The sequence below is a fragment of the Drosophila obscura genome, unplaced genomic scaffold (genome assembly GCF_018151105.1).
Source record: "Drosophila obscura isolate BZ-5 IFL unplaced genomic scaffold, ASM1815110v1 contig_179, whole genome shotgun sequence".
NCBI classification, from domain to species: domain Eukaryota; kingdom Metazoa; phylum Arthropoda; class Insecta; order Diptera; family Drosophilidae; genus Drosophila; species Drosophila obscura.
In genome coordinates, this window is record NW_024542766.1 from 7,790,597 (window position 1) to 7,813,944 (window position 23,348).

Genomic DNA, 23,348 nt, shown 5'->3' on the forward strand with positions numbered 1-23,348 from the left:
ACGAATTATTTTAATGATTTATGGATTCAATAATCTAGAAGTAGATTAAAACGAAAGTTTCAAACGTCACGCAAATTTTTCAAAGAAACGGAAACTAAAAGGCATTCGCCTTGTGCTTGGGCACAAAGCTGAAACCTTCAGGCACCCGACCCAGCAGCATTTCACTGAGCTTCACCCAATCGGCGGCATTGCCGGAACTCATGAGGGTCTCCATTTCGTCGCGACCCCGATATTTCTGTGGCCTGGCATTGATCTTCTGTGGGGGGGCCTGCTGCAGCTCCTCCGGTATGTAGCGGTACAGGAATGATTGCCATTCGAGTAGGAATCGTCGGGTGCTCTCCACACCCTTGGTGTCCGATCCCCAGTGCTCGAGTCCATAGTTGCAGTAGCGACGCAGCATCTCAAAGCGCTGCGTTGATGTGGGAGACCAGGCCTTTTGCTCCTTGATCTCCTGAAATATCCATGGCTTGATGAGGGCTCCGCGTCCAATCATCACAGAGCTGACATGAGGGGCCAGCGCTCGCCTCTCCACATAGTCCTCGTAGCTGAGAATGTCCCCGTTGCCGATGATTGGCATTTGCTTGGCTGTGGCGGCGCACTGCTCGATGTAATCCCAGTTGGCGTGCTTGGTGTAGCGCTGCTCGCGCGAACGGCCATGCAGGGTGACAGCCGAGGCGCCCCATTCCTCGACAAGGGGCACCAGCTCGTGGGCCACGCTCTTGTCCGCATATATGCCCGTGCGCATCTTCACGGTAAATGGCAGCTGCTCGGACAATGAGGCACAGCTGCGCACGACCAACTCCAATATGTTGGTGCGCCTCATTAGGGCACTGCCGCCTCCTTGCTGGTAGATCAGATCAATGGGACAGCCGATATTGAGATCTATGTAATCGACCTTTGCCGTCTCCTGCAGGACTTGGGCTGCCTGGGTGATGACATTGGGATTGTTGCCGCACAGCTGAACTCCAAAGATATCCTCGCTCTCGTGCCGCTTCGTCAGGGCCCATTCCTGTCCCAGCCCCTTGAGCAGCGGCACAGCGCAGGCCATCTCACCGCAGGTTATATCCGCACCGAGCTCCTTGCATATGCGGCGGAACGGCAAGTTGCCCACGGTCGTTAGTGGCGAGAGGACCAGCTTCTCGCGAAAATCAACGGTTGGCTTGCGGTCAGCATCCGCATCCCTGCCTACAGTGGAGTCATCGACTGCACTTCCAATGGGCGTTTCACTCTCTTTGGCAGGTGCTTCAGCAGCTTTAGCCTCTGCCTCGTGGTCGATTGTGATGTCACCCTGCTGATTGATCTTCTTCTGCAATTCCAGATTCTTCTCCTGCACCTCCAGCTTCTTCTCTTGCAGCTCCCTTTGCTTACGGGCATCTCGAATCTTCTCGGCCACAGCAATCAGTAATTTGCTGCGATCCAAATTGTATTCATGCTTCCGAAGACGCACCTGCAGGTCTGTGCAAATGCACGGTATGTACATGTAAAATCCTTCTTTGTGTAAGCCTCAAATGGACACTCACCTGGTGTTATCCCATTGAATGTGGTCTGAGTGGCCTTTGCATCGTAGTCCTCCTTCTTTATATTCCTTCCCCGGTCGTCTGTGTGCGCCTTGGCATAGCGACATGTGACACCGCGGCCACAATACCCTTTGGTGGCATACACATAACATTCCGAGCCCAAATCCTCGCCCTTGGCTGCCAGAAAGGCGTCCAGATCGTGGACATAGCGACAATTGGCCAGAGAACACGCATCACCGCCTGGTCCATCAATCAGAGAGTGGCAAAGATGTGAATAACGATCCTCCTTGAACACAGGACGATTCTGTTTGGGAGCAAAAGACTTAGAATTGATACTCCATTAAGGATTAGAGCGCTGACTCGCCTTGTTCTGACCACGTTTTCGATCTTTTTTGCCATCTCTTTTCCCGCCAGAGTCCTCCGTTTCACCTTCTGCGCGCTTTCTTTTGTTGCTTTCGGAGCTTTTCGCCGGTGCTGCCTCACTGTTGCCATTGGCCTCGGTCAACAGATATCTAAAATTTTCTCAAAATCATAAGAATTCAGTGCATTTAAGATACTAAACCATATCTCACTCTGATTTTATATAGCAGATGCCCGGCTCCATTTTCACAACAAAACTATTTGTTTCTTTTTGTCTCACGTTTTGGCTGCTTCTTCTTCTTGTTTGCCATCCAGCCAACGCGCAGCCAAACAGCTGAACGTGCAATAGCTATCGATACTATCGCTCATCTCTCTTGTATAATGCCGCACGATGGTTCAGCTGTTTAAATTCCTATTAAAATCAACCAAATCGGTAATTATAAAGCCGCTGCTGTGATTTCCAAATAACTCACTGATTCCCTATGCGCAGCCCACTCGTGCCCATTTCCGTCCCAGCTTTCTGGACACACTGCGACTCGCAGTTCGCGGCGGACACGGCGGCAATGGTTTGCCGAAATACGGCGGCGTGGGCGGTCAGGGCGGCTGTGTTTACTTTGTGGCCAAGGAGGGATTGACATTACGCAAATTGGCACAGGGACTGAAAGAGAGGCGCGTGGCGGCCACCAGCGGCGAGGACAGCAGCAAAGTGAGCATTTTTGGGAAACGCGGCGTGGACACGCGCATCGAGGTGCCGGTTGGAGTGCAGGTGTACGATGAGCAGCAGAAGCTGCTGGCGGACTTGAACGAGAACGATGCCACCTGCATAGTGGCGGGCGGTGGAATCGGTGGCTGCACGGGAAACAATTTCCTGGGCCGTCCGGGAGAGAATCGTATTGTGAATCTGGATCTGAAGCTCATCGCAGACGTGGGTCTGGTTGGATTTCCCAATGCCGGCAAGAGTACCCTGCTCAAGGCAGTGTCCAATGCCAAGCCAAAGATTGCCGCCTATCCCTGTGAGTGTTGAATGGTTCTTTGTGCATTGAATCATTTTTGACAATGTCTTTTCAGTTACCACCATTCGGCCGCAGATTGGCACCATAGAGTACGGCGACCTGCGCTCCATCAGCTTGGCCGACCTGCCCGGTCTCATCGAGGGCGCTCATGCCAACTTTGGCATGGGCCACAAGTTCCTCAAGCACATCGAACGCACTCGCCTGCTCCTCTTCATGGTCGACATATTCGGCTTTCAGCTCAGCCCCCGGCATCCGCATCGTGACTGCCTGGCCAACATATATTCGCTCAACAAAGAGCTGGAGCTATACGATCCCTCCTTGCTGGAGAAGCCCTGTGTCCTGCTGCTCAACAAAATGGACAAGGAGGGCGCCCACGAGATTCTGACCAAAGTGAGACCCGTCATTGATGATTTGTCCAGCGGCTTGGCCGACTGTCCGGAGGAGGTGCGTCCCAAGCGGGTGCTGAAATTCGAGAGTATTGTCCCCATATCGGCCATTAATTCGACAAGGGTAACGCAGGTCAAGTCGCAGCTGCGCCGTACGCTGGTGCGTCTGGCGGAGAAACAGTTTGTGACCGATGGCGAGCAGATCAAAGAGCAGCTGCAGCAACGCGTGGGCCTGGTGGGGCCAAAGATCACTTAAAAATATATATAAATCAAATTCAAAATGCACCGCGATTCTTCTTATTAAAAGCTGGCCGATAGCCATATTCCAGCCAGTAAATCGATATACACATAAGCTCTACTGCTATCGATAACAGTTCGCGGACAACACTGACGGTGGGGGCGCACCACAAAGTTTGTTGTTGTGTCTCGGTGCCGTCTCGTTCGTCGCGCGTTAAAACGGAAAACGGAAAATATGCTTAAAATTCGATGCCCGCTTAAAATAAATGAAAATTGCAAGTGCCATAGCGCCACTAAGATGCAGATGTGCAATGTGCCACACAATTGAGTGCACATGAAGAACGGCAAGCGGCCAATAACAATAATGACATTTCGATACATACACACAGACGAAGATTGAGGAAGAAAAAGAAGAAAAAAAAGGAAAAAAAAACTGGTGTATAAAAAACGCCAATGAGAAAAGACAGAGCGTGCAATAAAGAGAGGATAAGCGCGCGCCCCTAAAGCACGGGGGGCCCGATTCCTATCCTGTCCCTCTGCTGGAGAACAGATTTGCATTGCCACAAAAAGAAGAATTTAATTACCCGTCCGTAATGTCACAGCATAATCCGCACGCCCATCCGCACTACCATCACCACCCACTGCACCAGTCGAACAACAACAACAACAACAACAACGACTATCAATCTGGGATTGGGATGTACTCGGCGCCGCCCAGTGCCCACTATGGATGCCTCGACCAGAAGCAGCACCAGCAGCAACAACAGCAACAACAGCAACAGCAGCAGCAGCAACAACAACAGGCACAAATGCCACACAGCAATTGGTACTCACATGTTGCTTCCTACCCGCCAGTGCCACCCCACCACCATGCGACGGCTACCTCCGCATTTGCCGCCACCTCTACACCTTGCAAGGGCAGTAACAGTGGCAGTGGCAGTGTCAGCAGCAACAACATGAATGCGTATGGGGTAGGCAGCACGCATGGATATTATGCTGCTGCTGCAGCCGCCGCCGCCGCCGCTGGCGGTGGGCTCAATGTCAACGCTGTGGGTGGGGGTGGGGTCGGGTCCGTGGCTGCCGCAGCAGCCTATAACCTTGAGGCAAACACAGTGGCATATGCACACAACCAGCTGCTGCAGTACCAACAGCACCATCAGCAGCAGCAGCAGCAGCAGCATCTCAGTCAGCGTTCCTATATGGGGCATGATATAATGTCCGGCACATATCCGTACATCAAAAGCGAACCCATGGAGGCCGCGTATCAGCAGCCACCCCCCAATCCGATGGCCCCACCCCCAGCGCCAGATATGATAATAAAATGTGAGTATGAAACTTAAGACATTTCCAAATGGTATTATAGGGGAGTGAAAATACAAGATATTCCCAAAGAATACTTGAGCGCAAAATCCATTTTAATGTGGATACACACACACACACACATACGGACAGGCAGATTATTCTGTACATTTAGGGGGCCATTTTTCCTATAAGTAGCCGTAATTTCAGCTCCATTTTGGCGTCTCCGAATCAATAAAACGTTTTTTGCGTTTGCTTGAGTTTCGCTGAGGTTTTTGCGTTCGGTTTGGTTTCGGTTCGGTTTCGGTTCAGTCGTTCGTCTACTTACGGACGGGGTCTACTCTGTACCGCTGTATCTCTGTTTTGCTTCGTTCTGTTCTACGTTGTCTCTCTGTCTCAGTGTCTGTCTGCCTGTCTGTATGTATCTCTATTTAGCAAATGTAGAGAGATGCTTTATATTACCGGCACTGCAGTATCCACCGTACAGAGAATACACGTAGCTATTATTTGCGCTCTCTGTAATGGAATTGGAATTGGGAATTGGGAATGCGTTGGGGTTGAGGTTGATGTTGTTTCGTCGCTTGGTGCAGCCAGCAGAAGCAGCAGCAGCAGCAGCAACATCAGCAGCTCTTTCAAGTCGGTTTCTTATGTAAGACTAACCTATAATATTGTTAACGCCTCTCCATCGCCTCTCTACCGAACCCAAACCGACATCCGATGCCTTCTATCTATCAATAACCATTTGGGCGGGGCCATCACCAGGCCATAATTGATGGACAAACAGAGAAAATGTTTGTCATTAGGGTTGCATCCAAAGTCGTATGTAAATTCAAATGCGAATAGCATGAAAGATAATTCGATATCATCTGCGATTTATTTAGCAGAAAAATTGCTCGAATTTTAGCATGGAAAATCATTGTAAGCGCAGAGAGATTTCCATTTAAACTAATGGATTCCATTCGTTAAATTTCTGCGAGTAGTTTCAGTTCTTTTTTTTTTTTTTTGTGTGGCTACCATAGAAACCGAAAACAAAAGGTACAGAAAAATTTATTTTTCTTGTGCGCAAAAATAAATAAAGATTATTTGTACTTCAAATTTCTAATCTAATTCAAATTTCTATGGATAATAAATAAATAAATATAATAATTAAATGCATATTTTATCTCTTGTTAGCGGAACCCATGGATGAACATGCCTACAAGTCCAACTACATTGATGACAATACGCCCTTTGCTGATTTTAATAAATTCAATGAATTCAGCGGCGATATGCTGAGCCCCAAAGTGGAGCTAACCATCAAGGATGAGACCTATGGAAAGGTAAGTTTATGTTCTAGATAAAATACGAATTTATACGAACAAACTTCCACATTTTTCAGACATCCAGCGGCAGCAGCTTTGCACGCCGCAAAGTCCAACAGCAGCCGCAGCAACAGCCACAGCTGCCAACGACAGATCGTTCAGCGGAGAGTCTGCCCATTTGTCAGCGCTGCAAGGAGGTGTTCTTCAAGAAGCAATCCTACCTAAGGCATGTGGCCGAGAGCAGTTGTGGCATACAGGAGTACGATTTCAAGTGCAACATTTGCCCCATGTCCTTCATGACCAGCGAGGAGCTGCAGCGGCACAAGCATCTGCATCGTGCGGACAAGTACTTTTGCCACAAATACTGCGGCAAGCATTTCGATACGATAGCCGAGTGCGAAACGCATGAGTACATGCAGCACGAGTATGACAGTTTCGTTTGTAATGTGAGTAGACAAAGCCCCCCCCCCGCCCCTCTAGAGGTGTGATATTTAATGGCCATTGCCCTGCAGATGTGCTCGGGTACCTTTGCCACACGTGAGCAGCTGTACGTCCACTTGCCGCAGCACAAGTTCCAGCAGCGTTACGACTGTCCCATCTGTCGCTTGTGGTATCAAACGGCCGTCGAATTGCATGAACATCGACTGGCGGCTCCATACTTTTGCGGCAAATACTACACCAATCAACAGCAGCAGCAACAGCAGCAGCAGCAGCTGCAGGGGAACTACAAGCTGCAGGACTGCCATATGGCCACCATGGAGAGCAAGTTCAACAGCATGATTAAAGCCTTAATTTAATAATAATATCTGTTACTCCCCCACAGTGCCCACATTGCCCACAGCACCTATTCTTAAGGCACCAACGAACTGCAATGCTTCGGTGCTGCCAGCCACCGCGGCTTTGAGCTCTCTGCTGCAGCAGCGGCAGGCGAATGCCGATGGAGCAGCTGCCATGTTTGCTGCGGCCTCCTCCTCCTCCTCCTCCGCCGCCGCGGCCGCCACCTCTGTCTCGCTAAAGAGCGAGGTGAGCGTGAAGCTCGAGCGCAGCTACAGCAACTCCACCAGCGAGTCCTCGTACAGCCATCAGGACAACAGCAGCTACAACAATGCCTATGGCAGCGACAGCTCCATTCATGGCGGTGCACTGGCCGGACCACAGGCGCACTCCTCAACGCTAGACGACTCGGAGGATGCTTTGTGCTGTGTGCCGCTGTGCGGCGTGCGTAAGAGCACCAGTCCCACGCTGCAGTTCTTTACATTCCCCAAGGACGACAAGTATCTGAATCAGTGGCTGCACAACCTCAAGATGTTCCACATACCGGCGGCCAGCTATGCGACATTTCGCATCTGCAGCATGCACTTCCCGAAGCGTTGCATCAATCGGTATTCGCTGTGCTATTGGGCGGTGCCCACCTTCAATTTGGGCCACGACGATGTCGCCAATCTGTACCAGAATCGCGAGCTAACCAACACCTTCACCACCGGCGAGGTGGCCCGTTGCAGCATGCCGCACTGCACCAGCCAGCGGGGCGAGAGCAATCTGAAGTTCTACAATTTCCCCAAGGACATCAAGAGCCTGATCAAGTGGTGCCAGAATGCGCGCCTGCCAGTGCAGGCCAAGGAGCCGCGTCACTTTTGCAGCCGCCACTTTGAGGATCGCTGCATTGGCAAGTTCCGTCTGAAGCCCTGGGCCGTGCCCACGCTCCATCTGGGTGCGCAGTACGGCAAGATCCATGACAATCCCAAGAATCTGTATGTGGAGGAGAAGCGCTGCTGCCTGAACTTTTGCCGTCGCAGCCGCTCCTCGGACTTTAACATGTCGCTGTATCGCTTTCCACGCGATGAGGTGCTCCTGCGACGCTGGTGCTATAATTTAAGGCTCGATCCGGGCGTCTATCGTGGCAAGAATCATAAAATATGCAGTGCACATTTCATCAAGGAAGCGCTGGGCCTGAGGAAGCTATCGCCAGGTGAGTGGGGGGGAACCATACACCCACAGATACTTGTGATATATGTATGTGTTTTTATTGTTAGTCGGAGCTGCCCAGGCAACTGCCAAATTTTCTTTATTACGTTTAGGTTTATTTAGCTTAGTACCTAATGCTGAGCCTAAGTCTAGGGCTAAGAGCCGATCTGATAGCAGCGTCGTTGCTCTGATGAAGCGACGACGCTAACTTTGGCACGATCGGTCTATGCTTGCCGTTCATGTATATACAGTTGCGGTCAAAATAATAGTAGTGCTACTACTAATGGATTTACATATTTCTACATTTTTTCCGCTATTCCTTCAACAATCGAATTCGCTTATTTACTCGTACAACTATCAAGCATTGCTGTCCTTCATTAAAAAGTTATACTAGCGTGTACCTTTTCATTTCGTTATATTTCTAAATATTTCGCTAAATATCACCACATTAATGCGGTCAAAATAATAGTAGATCTGACGAAAATTATGAAGTCCACTGCATTTTTTTCAAGACTTTTGTTGCTAAACAATACTACTAGAATGGTTTATTTAACAGTTTCAAGCTTTTTATACCCGTACTCAAAAAAGAGTTAAGGGGTATATTAGATTTGTGGTAAAAGTGGATGTGTGCAACGCAGAGAAGGAAACGTTTCCGACCCCATAAAGTATATATATTCTTGATCAGCATCAATAGCCGAGCCTATATAGCCATGTCCGTCTGTCCGTCCGTCTGTCCGTCCGTCCGTCTTGATGAGCGCCTGGATCTCAGAGACTATAAGAGCTAGAGAAACCAAATTTGGTTTCCAGACTCATGTGATATCACACTGCTACAAGTGTATTTCAAAATTTCGCCCCGCCCCCTTCCGCCCCCACAAAAGACGAAAATCTGTAGCAGGCATATTTTTAAAGATACGATAAAACTAAAAACGCAGTATCGTAGAGAATGCCCATGTCTACCAGATTGCCGAATCTGAATCAGATCGGATCATAATTATAGCCAGAATGAAGAAATTAATTTTCAGTTGCTTCCCCTCCCCCTCCCGCCGACGACAACGCAACTCATTTTCCTTCTCGCTCGCACACTCTGCCGCGTTCAGTGCGCGAGCAACCCCTAGCGGAGGAGATGTAGAATCTAAATGGTACTTGTACAAACTACATGTTAGATGTAGAATAGACATTGTAGATGAGATGTACATAACAAATGTAGCAAAAAAATGTAAAATGTAAAATTTTTTTTTAAATTCTAAAATTCTAAAAAATCATGCTCAAAAATGTATATACTGACTGAGTACGGGTATAAGTAGAGTCGTGTCCCCAGAAACGACTCACACGTTCCTTCTCGTTAAGTTTCGTTTTTATTGATTTGAGGCCGGAAAAGCGGTCGTGCTTAAAGGGCTTGTTTCAGAAGGAAAGTAATATGTCGAGGTGCAAAATATAATTGGTTGTTTAGCTATTGTTATAAAAAAATGATATTAAATAAGAACCATAAAGCAAAACCCGCGGTCAACGAAGTAATTTGGCAAAAATATCAGTACATCAATTACTACGACAGGCGAGGTGCCACCATTTTGCTCCTGCTGCAGCCTTTGATGTTTAATTCTGAAACCATTAGAAGAAGCCCTTAATATTGTAATTTAATGACACGAAGCCTAAGGAAACAATTTTTACTGGCAATAAAACATTCAGTCCCAAACTGGAAGTTTGCTAGGGAATACCCAAATTGACCGTTGTAAAAGTGGAGGAATATTTTATTTTCGAACGAGTCCAAAACTGTTTTTTTTTTTTGTAGCCTCGTTAGTATCTAAGACGATCACGGTTATCTGAATTTTCCAGAAAATATACTTCAAAAACCGTTTAAACTGCGGCACCGGAAACAATTGTTTGGGCGAGATATTCCAGCTACGGTATTTGACCATTGTATGTGTTAAAATATCGACCGAAATGATTCTACCTTAAGCATCTGAGGATATGTCCCAGGAGGACAACGATTCGAAGGACAGCCGCAAAGTGGCCAAAAAATGTTTCACTGCCAAATGAGTAAATTCATTGAAATGGTCAGATCGATCACCTGATATCAATGTAATAGAAAAAATATGATGTTGTGTGTGAGAGGAGTAGTCTCAATCGAGACTAACGCAATCGACTTTGGGACGTTTTACAAAGGTCCTGGAGGACGATTTCTGTAGATAGGTACCAAAATTTAACTAGCTTCATGCCAAAGCGTTGTGCAGACGGTACAGCTAACAAAGGCTACCCAAATAAATCTTAAAACTAGCTTCGAATATACAGTTGTTGTATTGGATATAAAGAACACTTTTAGAGCGTTTTGTTAGACCGTAGTCTCCTATGAAAAGTTGCACTACTATTATGTTGACCGACCCGTTTTCGAGGTACTTCAGTCTTTTAATTTTTTGTTTTGAAAATGTTGATGGTTTATTCTGAGTTGTTTTCTATTATTACAATATGCAATTAAGGTAGTCTCCAAAAAAAAATAAAATTATTATGGGGAAGATCTCATAAGTCCTTTTTCTGAGGATATATGAAAAGTCGTATTGGCACCACTATTATTTTGGCCGCCGCTGTACAAATGTTATGCTGATCTATTGGGTAGTTCTTATGACTATGTAGCTATTCTATTTAATGACTGCTTTTGCTACAGGCCGTACTGAGACTCTTCTTTTTGCAGGAGCCGTGCCCACATTGCATTTGGGACACAATGACACGTTTAATATCTATGAGAACGAGCTGTGGCCACCGCCATCACCCACTGGACAGCATGGCCAGCTTCTACCGCAGCAGCAGCAGCAGCAGCCGTCGCAGCATCAACACTCTCCAGCAGCAGCAGCAGCAGCAGCAGCAGCAGCAGCATCATCAGTCAATGCACAGCAAATCCTCGTATCAGCGACATTCGGCAGCCTCCACTTCATCCTCTGCCAGTTCGGCGTCGCATTATGTGGATGCCGAGATGAGTGCCTCGTATTTGAGCCTCTCTGCGGCTGGCTCCTCGGGCGGCATGAATGCCAGCGACTGCATGGACGTGTGCTGTGTGCCCAGCTGTGAGAGCAAGCGGCACAACAGCGAGAACATCACATTCCACACGATACCGCGCCGGCCGGAGCAGATGCGCAAGTGGTGCCACAATCTGAAGATACCCGAGGACAAGATGCACAAAGGGATGCGGATATGCAGCCTGCACTTTGAGCCCTACTGCATTGGCGGCTGCATGCGTCCGTTTGCCGTGCCCACGCTGCAGTTGGGGCACGAGGATCTGGAGGACATACACCGCAATCCGGATGTGATCAAGAAGCTGAACATACGCGAGACCTGCTGCGTGGCGGTGTGCAAGCGGAATCGCGACCGAGACCATGCCAATCTGCATCGTTTCCCCAGCAATGTGGCGCTGCTGACCAAGTGGTGTGCGAATCTGCAGCGGACAGTGCCCGATGGCAGCAAACTGTTCAACGATGCCATCTGCGAGGTGCACTTCGAGGACCGTTGTCTGCGCAACAAGCGGCTGGAGAAGTGGGCGGTGCCCACGCTGATGCTCGGCCACGAGGACATGGCCTATCAGCTGCCCACTCCGGAGCAGGTGGCCGAGTTCTATGCCAGGCCGACCGCCCCGAACAATGGCGAGGAGCAGGGCGAGTGCTGTGTGGAGACGTGCAAACGAAATCCCAGTGTGGATGACATCAAACTGTATCGGCCGCCGGAGGACAGCTCGGTGCTGGCCAAATGGGCGCACAATCTGCAAACGGAGGCCGCAGCTCTCACCAACGGACTGCGGATATGCAATCTGCACTTTGAGGCCCACTGCATAGGCAAGCGGATGCGTCCGTGGGCCATACCCACCCTCAATCTGGCCGGCAACATTGAGAACCTCTACGAGAACCCGGAGCACTCGATGCTGTACAAGCGACGGACGCACCTCAAACAGAAGGTGCCCGTGGCGAAGCCCACGTGGGTGCCACGTTGCTGCCTGCCGCACTGCCGCAAGGTGCGTGCCCAGCACAATGTCCAGCTGTATCGCTTCCCCAAACTCAACCGCTCCACGCTGGCCAAGTGGGCGCACAATCTGCAAGTGCCGCAGGTGGGCAGTGCCCAGCGGCGAGTCTGTTCCGCACACTTTGAGCCGCATGTCCTCAGCAAGAAGTGCCCGGTGCCGCTGGCGGTGCCCACACTGGACCTCAACTCGCCCGCTGGCCACAAGATCTACCAGAATCCGGCCAAGCTGAAGGCCAACAAGCTGTGCCTGCAGCGGGTATGCATTGTGGAGAGCTGCCGGAAGACCAGGGCCCAGGGCGTTCAGCTCTTCCGTCTGCCGCACAGCCCCACGCAGCTGAGGAAGTGGATGCACAACATCAGGACACGCCCAAGGGCGGCCATGAGGAGCCAGTATCGTGTGTGTTCGCGTCACTTTGAGACGCACTCCTTCAATGGGCGCCGACTGAGCGCGGGGGCCATTCCCACGCTGGAGTTGGGCCACGACGACGATGACATCTTCCCGAACGAAGCGCAGGCCTTTGCGGATGAGCACTGCGCCGTGGAGGGCTGTGAATCGTCCAAGGAGCAGGCCGAGGTGCGTCTCTTCCGCTTCCCCACGGACGACGACGACATGCTGTGGAAGTGGTGCAACAATCTGAAGATGAATCCCGTCGACTGCATCGGTGTGCGGATATGCAACAAGCACTTCGATGCGGATTGCATCGGGCCGAAGCATCTGTACAAGTGGGCCATACCCACGATGCTGCTGGGCCACGATGACTCCCAGATCGAGCTGATACTCAATCCGAAGCCGGAGGAGCGCTATGTGGATCCCGTGTTCAAGTGCATTGTGCCCACGTGCGGCAAGACGCGTCGCTTCGATGAGGTGCAAATGAACAGCTTCCCCAAGGATGCGGATCTCTTTCAGCGCTGGCGTCACAATCTGAGGTTGGAGCATTTGTGCTTTAAGGAGCGCGAGAAGTACAAGATATGCAATGCCCACTTCGAGGACATGTGCATTGGCAAGACGCGTCTGAACATTGGCTCGATACCCACCCTGGAGCTGGGCCACGCGGAAACTGAGGATCTGTTCAAGGTGAATCCGGCTGAGCTGCAGAGCAACCTATTTGGACGTCCGCGTCGACTGCTGCGAGGATACAACAATGTGAGCATCAAACAGGAGCCGCCAGAGTCGCAGGAGGAGCAGCAGCAGGACGTGAAGCCCGATATGGGCACGGATTTTACACAGGTAATATAAGGCAATATAATAATAAGATGCGTAACGCCATAGGATCTTTTTGCACTCGAATTTTTCGGGTTGGCTCTAGAGCTGCCCTCTGGTACCAGGAAACTAGTTCCGCTTCCCCGACAATGTGTTTCAGTGGAGAATTTAACACATGCAGGTCCTAGGGCGTAACCATCCCCGGTTCCCGATCGATTACCCTTTGATTACCACTAGTGATATAAAATTTATACTAATTATTTATACAAAGCTAATTAATAGTGCGCAAACTATGAACTAACTAGGTGTGTGCCATGGAGCAATACTACTTAGGCCTTCAGCTCGGTAGTTTTACATATGAGCATTAACATACACTTCCAATCATCAATTTTAAAAGTTCAAACAATTAATCAGGTACACAAACAGGTGGGGCGCTAACCCGTGTCGGACGTGGAGGCCAAATAAATCTTTCAACTAATCAACACGATTAAAAGTAACTTAATAAAAAACAAAAAACAAAAAAATAGGTTGAGGTTTTTGTAAGGAGAGGCACTGGGTTAGAATTGTGGAAGATGGAAGCTCTGTTGTGGGAGAAAAGAGGACAGTATTTTAAAATGTGTTCAATATTATTTGTTGTATTATTGCAGTTTGATTGCTTGCAGGGACTGCTGAATACATTTTTGTCTAGGTCTTTGTCTAAGTTGTCGTTTGCTTTACACAAGTACGCGCACATATGGACAGTTCCGCCGAAAGGTCCACCAGGCCAAAAATCATGAAAAGTCATTAAAAACCGATTTCCATATACTTTTGTCCCGATATGTCCCAAAAGTTAATGTTTTTGGCATTTGTATAGTCGTGTTTTCTTTAATATTATGATGATTCCGGATATAAGTTTCAACTCAAAGTCTCTCTTACATATTGAAATACCTAAAAAAATTACCAGAACATTTGTCCAATCTCGGCTAACGGTATATTTTCAAGCTGTTATTATCGCGGAATTTGGTAACGTCACGCCAGTAACGTTCATCAGATGCCTCCGCGGACTTATAGCAAAAAAACAGGAAAGGTTTTTACATTAAATAACTTTGAAAATGAACACTACATATTTTCAATAAACGCACACAATATTTGTACACAGATAGACCTATCCAATTCGCAGAGTTTTGCAATTTCGTACTCCAACCTCGAAAATCGCTTCTGCTTTACATATATTTATATTTTATATATTTTAGCTATATCTTCAAAACCGTACGCTCGATTACATAAATTATTAGCTCAGAAATTTATATACTGACTGAGTACGGGTATAAAAGTAGAGTCGCGTCCCCAGAAGCGACGCACACGTTCCTTCTCGTTTTTTTGTGAATTTAGGGCTATTAAATTACTATTTAACAAGGACAATCTTTTCACTTTTTTTTACCTTTTTTTTATTAATTTTTTCCAACATTTTGTGGGAGAAATGTAACGTAACGCTAGAATGGAACTGCCCAAATGCACTTTAAGGTGCTGTGTGTACTCGCACTCACACATGCAAGCACATATTACTTTAAGATTTGTACGACAAGTATGGCAATGGCACTGGCACTGGCACTGGCAATGCAAATGTATGGGCGTTACGCATCTTACTATTAAATAACTATTATATTGTCTTTGGAGACACCAAAGATACCAGTAGTCCTGTAAGTAAATTCTGCCTTCTTTTTGCAGGTTAAAATCAAGAAATCTCTTGGAGACATCAAGTGTTGTGTGCGCACCTGCGGCCGCAGTCGCCTGGAGCATGGGGCGCGTCTCTTTCCCTTTCCCAACGGCAAGCAGCAGCACCTCAAGTGGCGCCACAATCTGCGCCTCGAGCCGGACGAAGTGGACAAATTGACGCGCGTGTGCAGCGCCCACTTCAACCGGCGCTGCATCGATGGCAAGCAGCTGCGTGGCTGGGCCATGCCCACACAGCAGCTGGGCCACCAGGAGCAGCCCATCTACGAGAATCCCAAGAATATTCCGGGCTTCTTTACGCCCACCTGTGCGCTGGGACACTGCCGCAAGCGGCGTAGCATTGACAACGATTTGCGCACGTATCGGTATCCGCGCAGCGAGGATCTGCTCGAGAAGTGGCGGGCGAATCTCGGCCTGTCGCTGGATCAGTGCCGTGGCAGGATCTGTGCGGATCACTTTGAGCCGCAGGTGCGTGGCAAACTGAAGCTAAAGACGGGCGCTGTGCCCACACTAAAGCTGGGCCATGAGGAGGCTCTGATCTACGACAATGAGGCTATAAAGGCGGGCGTGGCCGAAGAGGAGGCGGCGGCGGCGGCAGCGGGCAGTGCCTCGCCTCTGGTGATACCCAAAACGGAAGTGCTGGACGAGGAGGAGCGCGAGGAAGATGAGGAGGAGGAGGATGACACGCCCGAAGGAGCAGAGCAGCTGAGGGATGAGGATGACGATGAAGACGACGATGAGGATCCTGGCAACTATTTTGATCCTTTGGAGCTGGTGGAGACGTATGCAGAGCATCCCAGCGACGACGACGACGACGAGGCAGGAGAGAAGGATGCCAGAGAGGATGAGGATGAGGAGGAGGAGGAGGCAGAAACTCTACTGCCTGATACACCACCCAAATCGTCAGCAGTCCTTCGCATGCCCAAACCATGGGACAGACCTGCTGCCGCTGCCGCTGTCGCCTCCGCTGTAGTTGTGCCGCGCCGCGAGAAGCGTCCGAATAACGTGGATCCCATCTGCTGCCTCAAGCACTGCCGCAAGGAACGCTCCGCCATGTATTTGCTGAGCACCTTTGGCTTCCCCAAGGACCAGCAGCTGCTGCTCAAGTGGTGCGCCAATCTCCAAATGGACCCCTCCGGCTGCATTGGTCGCGTCTGCATCGAGCACTTTCAGTCGGAGGTGCTGGGCACGCGCAAACTCAAACAGAATGCGGTGCCCACGCTCAATGTGGGCCACGATGCGCCACTGCGTTACAGCTGCAACGGCCAGGAGATCTCCGCCAACAGCAACAGTTTTCCGGATGAAATGCCACAGCATTCGGTTTTTCGGCTTTGGAGCCTGAAACACTGCCGCAAGAGGAAGCTGTCGGAGAGTTCAGCTCCAGCTCCAGCAGCGATCAAGAAGGAGCAGCATCAGCAGCAGCATCAGCAGCAGCAGCATCAGCAGCAGACACCGATGGAGATGGAGATGCAGATGGAGCTGGAGCTGGAGACTAAACCAAAGATTTGCTGCCTGCCCAGCTGTGGCAATGTGGAGGGTTATGGCCTCGGCGGGCACTTCCAGCCGCTGCCCGTGGACCAAAGACTGCTCAAAAAGTGGCAGCACAACCTAAGGCTACCCACCATCAATTCCGACACGGAACTTCGTCTGTGCCTGGAGCACTTTGAGCCGCAACAAATCGAGAATGGCTGCCCCGTGCGGATGGCAGTGCCGACTGTCAAGCTGGGCCACACCAGTCCGAATATCTTCAGGAACAGCGAGGGCTCCCGGCTGCCCGGCTGCCTGTGGCCCTCGTGTCCGCCCAATCGCAAGCTGTGCTACGACCTGCCGGAGCATGAGGCTGTCCGCGTGGCCTGGCTGTCGTATGTGCGGCTGCCAGTGGACAGCCAGGGACGCCTCTGTGGCCTGCACTTCTTGCAGCTGTACGAGGAGGTGGATCTGCCGGGAGACGTGCCCGAAAAGGTGCTCGAACGACTGCAGGATACCTACGATCAGGCCTCCATCTCGCTGAAGTTTCAGTGCTCCGTGCTGGGCTGTGGCTCCAAATACAAGCAGGACACGCATCTGGCGAAGCTGCCACGCGACGCCCAGCTGCTGGCCAAGTGGCTGCACAACACCAGAATCTCATACGATCGCTCCCTGCACTTTAGCTATCGCATTTGCCTGCTGCACTTTGAGGCGCTCTGCTTGAATGGCCACAGGCCACAGACGTGGGCCATACCCACACTGCAGCTGAATCACGACGGGGAGATCTACCAGAATAGCGTCAAGCAGGAGCTGCTTGAGAATCCTCCGAAGCAGGAGTTGCTGGAGAACCCTCCGAAGCAGGAGTCCGAGAATCACGAGACTCCCGTGAAGCAGGAGAAGCAGGAGAAGCCTCACTGCAGCCTCAGTCTCTCGATTCCGCTGCACATCAAGACGGAGCAGGTCACTCCTGTGCTGCGGGGCACATCCTCGCTGAGCAGTCCCTGCCTCAGTGCCAGCTCCAGTCCCCGCGCGAAGAACCGAGTCTGCTGCATACCCAACTGCGGGGAGATGCCACCCAGATCCCAGCGGCTGCATCGCTTTCCCACCGCCGAACCGACGCTGCTCAAGTGGCTGGTGAACACACAGCAAAAACCGGGACTGGTGGACATTCAGAGTCTGTTTGTGTGCCAGCTGCACTTTGAGGCGGATGCCATTAACCAGACGCAGCTGAGAAGCTGGGCCGTGCCCACACTGCGGCTGGGCCACGATGGCCATGTCATACCGAATGCCCGGCACAATGGGAACATTGCCAACAGCCAGGAGACGGAGCAGGCCATGGAGTTCATTCGGGCCAACTACTGTTCGGTGCTGAGCTGCTTCCAGCCGAAGGGCGAGGGTGTGCGCTTCCACAAGTATCCCAGCGACATTGCCATGGTGCGCAAGTGGGCCACAAATCTCAAGCATCGCTCCATGCAGGCCAGCAGCCATGGCTTTCTCGTCTGCCAGTCGCACTTTCCAGCCGAATGCTTCGATCCGGGCACGGGAGAGCTACGCGCGGATGCCGTACCCGTCGCTAGTAGTGTGAAAACGGAGAGCCTGCCGCTGCATTGCCTGGTGAGAGGTTGCTCCGCCGATAACCTCGGCAAGGAGGGGCGGCTGCTGTTCAAGGTGCCAAAGAAGAATCGCGTGCGGGATGCATGGGCCCACAATCTGTGGATGCATCCGATCGAGCTGATGGGCGAGCAACACATCTGCGAGCGGCACTTCGAGGCGCACTGCGTCAATGAACAGAAAATGCTGCACGCGGGCTCAGTGCCAACGCTCCACCTCGGACACACTGAACCGCTGGAACTGCTGCCCAACCCACAGACCTTTAACGAGTGCCAGGAGGAGTGCGTGTGCTGTGTGCCCGGCTGTGGGCGCAGCAATCGAAAGAATAGCCAGGAGGAGCTGCAGTTCAGCAAATTCCCCAAGTGGCGGGTGCTCTACGACAAGTGGCTGCACAACTTCCGCCTGGAAGTGCCCAAGGAGCAGCGCATTGGTACGCTGCGCGTCTGCCACACGCACTTTGAGGAGAGCTGCTTTGAGCCGGAGCAGGGTGGCGTGCGACGGGGAGCCATGCCCACACTGCAGCTGGGACACTCGCATCCGGACATTTATCGCACGGACAAGGGATCGCTGTGGAAGAAGGTGCACAAGAGATTCAGCGACTGCTGCTATCCGGATTGCTACGAGGACTGCCACAAGGCCAACACCAATCGCATGGTCTACGAACTGCCAGGCGCGGGGCCGCTACGTGAGGCCTGGCAGCAGCATTTGGGCATCCCCGACAGCGGCTCCTCGGTGCTCCTCAGGCTCTGTGCCCTCCACTACATCATGCTGTACGAGCACAGCGAGCAGAACTTGCCCGAGCACGCAGCAGATCTCCTGCTGCTGGCCAAGAACTACGCGCACGCCCGCCAGTTGGCCTATCTGCGACGCTTCATGTGTGCCGTACAGGGCTGTCGCCATTTGCAGCCGCGGGACGGGGGATCGATGCATGGCATACCCAGGCGGCGGCAGATACTTCGCATGTGGGTGGAGAATGCGCAGCTTCGGCTGAACGAGCACGAGATTTACATGACGAAGCTATGCAGCAAACACTTTGAGCCGCACTGCCTGTTCGAGGGCAAGAAGTGCTATCCGTGGAGTGTGCCCACGCTCCATCTGCCCGCGCTGCTGCCGGGTCAGGTGCTGCACCAGAATCCCACCACGGAGGAGTGGCAGCAAATGAAGCAGCGCATGAAAATGGAGGAGCAGACGCTGAGGGCGGAACCGCAGCCCGATGGAGGACTACAAATGGAGCCCTACGTTAAGATGGAACCGCACGACGATGACGATAGATCGCAAACGGAGTCGGAATTGCTGGTAAATGAGAGCACCATGGACGACTCGCAGGAGACGGACTTTCAAGCGAATGAGCCACTGGAGGTGCTGCTGGAGGTGGGCCATGTGGAGCGGCTGGAGAGCTACGAGAAGAAGGATTACCCCGCCGTCAGCTATGCGGTGCCGCCGGCGCCGCCGCCGAAACGTTTCCGCCATCCGTACAGTGCCCACAAGTGCAGTGTCGCGGGCTGTGGCGTCTCGCTCGAGGATGTGGGCGGCAATCTGAAGCTGCACAAGCTACCCAGCGCCACGGAGGCGACCCGCAAGTGGCTGTACAACATACAGGTGGACATAGAGGACAAATGGCGGATACGCGTCTGCAGTCATCACTTTGACAGGCAGTGCCTGAATGGCTCGCGGCTCAGGCGGGGATCGATGCCCACGCTGCTGCTGGGGCCACGAGTCCCGGCGACTATCCACCAGAATGAGTTTGCGCCGCTGCCGTTGGACGATGCGGCGCCAGCAGCAGCGAATGGAGCAGCACCGATCCACGTGGAGCCATCCATTGGCAAGGTGTTGCACCCGTGCGTGCCGCGGCCCTCGCCGCCGCGAAAGTCCAGCAAATTCTGCCAGATCGAGGGATGTGCGAACCACTTGACCAGCGAGCATATGACACTGCACAAGTTCCCGCACTCCGCGTGGATCTGCACCAAGTGGCAGCACAACACCCAGGTGCCATTCGATCCGGAGTACCGCTGGCGCTATCGCATCTGCAGCGCCCACTTCCACCCCGTGTGCATGGTCAATATGCGGCTGCTGCATGGCAGTGTGCCCACCCTCAAGCTGGGCCCGCGGGCACCCGCCGAGCTCTTCGACAGCGACTTTGAGGCCATAAACATCAAGATTGAGAAGCTGGAGAAGATGGAGCGGAGGGCGGAGGCTCAGAGAGTCACCACCAGTCGCAGTCACAGTCACCATTCCACCATGCCGGACATGGGGGAGGTCAGACTGAAGGTCAAGACTGAGCAGCTGGACGATGGCAGTGGACCAATGCAGGAGCAGGAGCAGGAGGAGGAGGAGGGGGAGGAGGATGCCATGCTCTACCTGGAGCCAGAGATGCAGCTGTACGAGGATCAGGAGGAGCAGCAACAGAGGCCACAGGTAAATGGTGGCTGGAAAACGGAACTCCGTTTGCCATCAAAGGGCAGGGTGGCCTTCAATCCGGTGCGTTCGGGCTACGACAAGTGCTCGCTGATGCACTGCCAGCGCCAGAGATCGAAGCACGGCGTCCACATCTACAAGTTCCCCCGCTCGCAGGAGCACCAGCAGCGATGGATGCACAATCTGCGCATCCGCTACGACGAGAAGCGTCCCTGGAAGTTCATGGTGTGCAGCGTGCACTTTGAGCCGCATTGCATACGGCTGCGGAAGCTGCGACCCTGGGCAGTGCCCACACTGGAGCTGGGCGACAATGTGCCCGAGGATATCTACACGAACGAGCAGTGCCAGATGTTTGCCAGTGGCCAGGCAGGAGGCGAGGTCCATGGCATTGACAGCGATGCGGAGGCAGAGGCAGAGGTGGAGGCGGAGGCAGAGAGCGATGGGAATGAGGAGGATGGCCTGCAAGAGGACGAGGATGAGGAGACAGATGACCAGGAGCCCAGCACCGCTAAGAAGCGTCGTCGTTCGCGACTGGATGCGGCTGGATGGCCGCCCGGCCAGGTGCCACCGTGGAAGGTGAAGCAGTGCTGTCTGCCCTACTGCCGCAGTCCGCGCGGCGATGGCATCAAGCTGTTCCGACTGCCCAACAAAGTCAACTCCATTCGCAACTGGGAGCTGGCCACGGGCATGAAGTTCAAGGAGTCGCAGCGCAACACGCGGCTCATCTGCAGCCGCCACTTTGAGCCGGAGCTGATTGGAGTGCGTCGTCTCATGCGCAATGCCATTCCCACCAGGCATTTGGGACCCACGGCCGTCACGGGCGATGTGAAGCCAGTGCTGGTGCCACCGAGCACAGCTGGTCCCAAATGCTGCATGGCCGATTGCGCCTACGATGTGGCCGATGTGAAGCTGCACAAGTTTCCCAGCAGTAAGTTGTGTAGCATCCGAGGATGGAATGCCTTGCCCCTTGCCGCACAGTTGATTGAATTCTGATTCTTGCAGATCCCAAGCTACTGAGGGAGTGGTGCCAGGCATTGAGAGTCACCGACATGCAGAGGTATCGCGGCAAGCACATTTGCTCCGCCCATCTGCCCGTACACAAGGCCGTGCACTGCATTGTGTGTGGCACGGACAGCGTCCCACTGCTGCCGATGCTTAACTTTCCCGCCAACCGGAATCAGCGGGCCAAATGGTGCTACAACCTGAAGATCGAAACGATACCCAAGTGGGACATATCCAAGCACATTTGCTGCAAACACTTTGAGCCATATTGCTTTGCGGCGGCGGGTCTACTCAAGCCAGAGGCTGCGCCCACACTGCATTTGAATCACAATGATACAAACATATTCCTTAACGATTGTGCCATAAATCCCGCCTACACAGGTGTAGGTGTAGGCGCAGGAGTGCTGCGGGTAAAGGATGAGCCCATGGACAATCAGGTCCTATCGTTGTTGTAGAAACAAAGCGAAACGAAGCAGTTTCAATTAGTGTTTAGATGTAACATTTTATGGGCATAATTAACTCGTACACATCACATCACATCACACATTTGTCTAGTTTTTAAAGCGTAAAGTGAATTATTTATCATTTAGTATTTTAAATGCGTTATCGGAAATGGCAGTATGGAAAGTGAAATGCCATAAAAACAAACAAAACACAAAACAAAAACTCAAACTAAAAACACAACACAAAACATGTTCCTTAAGTTTTTCGTTATTACTTTTAATACATATACATTATACATTTTATTCTGTGACAAAATTTAATTCGTTCTCATTTCCATATACACATAAACATATATACATAAATATAAACTATGTATGTACTATGTAACACCCTTGAGCGTATAGTATATGTAACGTATGTGTGTGTAAACCTGTAGGCGATCTTCCCCCCCACAAACACAATTATTTGGTGTTTTTCTAAATACATAAAGATATATATATAAATAAATATATATATCGTGGACACAAAGGGAGAAGTGACGTAAAACTTGACTCAGCACTCCTTGGGAGTGGGGGGTATTGGTTGCCCTGATTGCCATCAAAAAGCGTAATGGACGAGCGAATAATTGAATCAATCCCATATATATACATACATATATCAAACTACTTAGGCTACGGCTTGGCGCCGTCATTTGTGGTGGCACCGTCCTCGCTCTGGGCAAAGTTGCTGTCCATAAACAGATTTCGATCCGCTTTGTTCGACTGCAACAGAACAGAAGACAAGACATCAATAAATAAGTGCGGAAAAATATATAAGGGGTGGATGGGCAGATCGCTAACCTCGCGATACTTGTTCAAGTATATTTGCAGCGGTTCCACATAGTTGTCAAAGCCAAGACTGCCAAAGGCCGCTATTAAATCATCCCCATTGACCGTCTTGCGATTCTCGGCGACGCTCCGTTCGATGGCCTCGCTGCTGATGAAGGAAATAAATTCGGAAACGCACTCTTGAATGCATTCCCGTGCGTCTTTTGCGATTTTGCCGTTCTGCGGCACGGGCACCTTCATGATTTTGATGATATTGCAGATGGGCAGGAAGCGGTCCTGTTCCCGCAGCATAATTCCATCCATTTTGTCCGATTCGTCTGCGGTAAGAAACACAATACCCAAATTTGTGTAAAGATACAAGACAAAAGCCCGCAAAAATAGACTTCCGCTTACCACCGGACGCATCGTCCTCTTCCTTGACCATTATATCCGTAATATATTGCTGGGAGTCCTCGCTATTGCTCATTTTCGTTGTTTTGTTGTTGTATTAAGAATTAAATTGTTTTTCGTCTATACGCGCTAGCGATGTGCAAGAACTATCGATTGGTTCATCGCGTGTGTACGATATCTGTGTGAATGGCAACATTC

At 51.3% G+C, this 23,348-nt stretch overlaps 4 protein-coding genes across 4 annotated transcripts; 2 read left to right on the top strand and 2 right to left on the bottom strand.

Annotated features, from left to right (window-relative positions):
- Positions 1-5: 5 nt before the first annotated feature.
- LOC111077891 (tRNA-dihydrouridine(47) synthase [NAD(P)(+)]-like) lies at positions 6-2,200 on the bottom strand. Its single transcript, XM_022372355.2, has 4 exons — positions 2,090-2,200; positions 1,882-2,029; positions 1,521-1,821; positions 6-1,455 (listed from the first exon to the last, which is right to left on the bottom strand). Exons 1-4 carry the CDS (start codon positions 2,119-2,121, stop codon positions 95-97), a joined length of 1,842 nt encoding a protein of 613 aa, XP_022228047.2. The 5' UTR covers positions 2,122-2,200; the 3' UTR covers positions 6-94.
- On the top strand, positions 2,200-4,171 carry LOC111077893 (GTP-binding protein 10 homolog). Its single transcript, XM_022372357.2, has 3 exons — positions 2,200-2,310; positions 2,368-2,890; positions 2,946-4,171. The coding sequence occupies exons 1-3, from the start codon at positions 2,269-2,271 to the stop codon at positions 3,530-3,532; spliced, it is 1,152 nt and encodes a 383-aa protein (XP_022228049.2). The 5' UTR covers positions 2,200-2,268; the 3' UTR covers positions 3,533-4,171.
- Positions 4,091-22,416, top strand: LOC111077902. The gene is made up of 9 exons (XM_041592299.1): positions 4,091-4,836; positions 5,986-6,131; positions 6,191-6,559; positions 6,626-6,875; positions 6,937-8,082; positions 10,765-10,913; positions 10,954-13,308; positions 14,989-21,415; positions 21,490-22,416. Exons 1-9 carry the CDS (start codon positions 4,107-4,109, stop codon positions 21,942-21,944), a joined length of 12,027 nt encoding a protein of 4,008 aa, XP_041448233.1. The 5' UTR covers positions 4,091-4,106; the 3' UTR covers positions 21,945-22,416.
- On the bottom strand, positions 22,218-23,299 carry LOC111077897 (nuclear transcription factor Y subunit B-4). The gene is made up of 3 exons (XM_022372361.2): positions 23,154-23,299; positions 22,773-23,077; positions 22,218-22,694 (listed from the first exon to the last, which is right to left on the bottom strand). The coding sequence occupies exons 1-3, from the start codon at positions 23,224-23,226 to the stop codon at positions 22,605-22,607; spliced, it is 468 nt and encodes a 155-aa protein (XP_022228053.1). The 5' UTR covers positions 23,227-23,299; the 3' UTR covers positions 22,218-22,604.
- Positions 23,300-23,348: the final 49 nt, after the last annotated feature.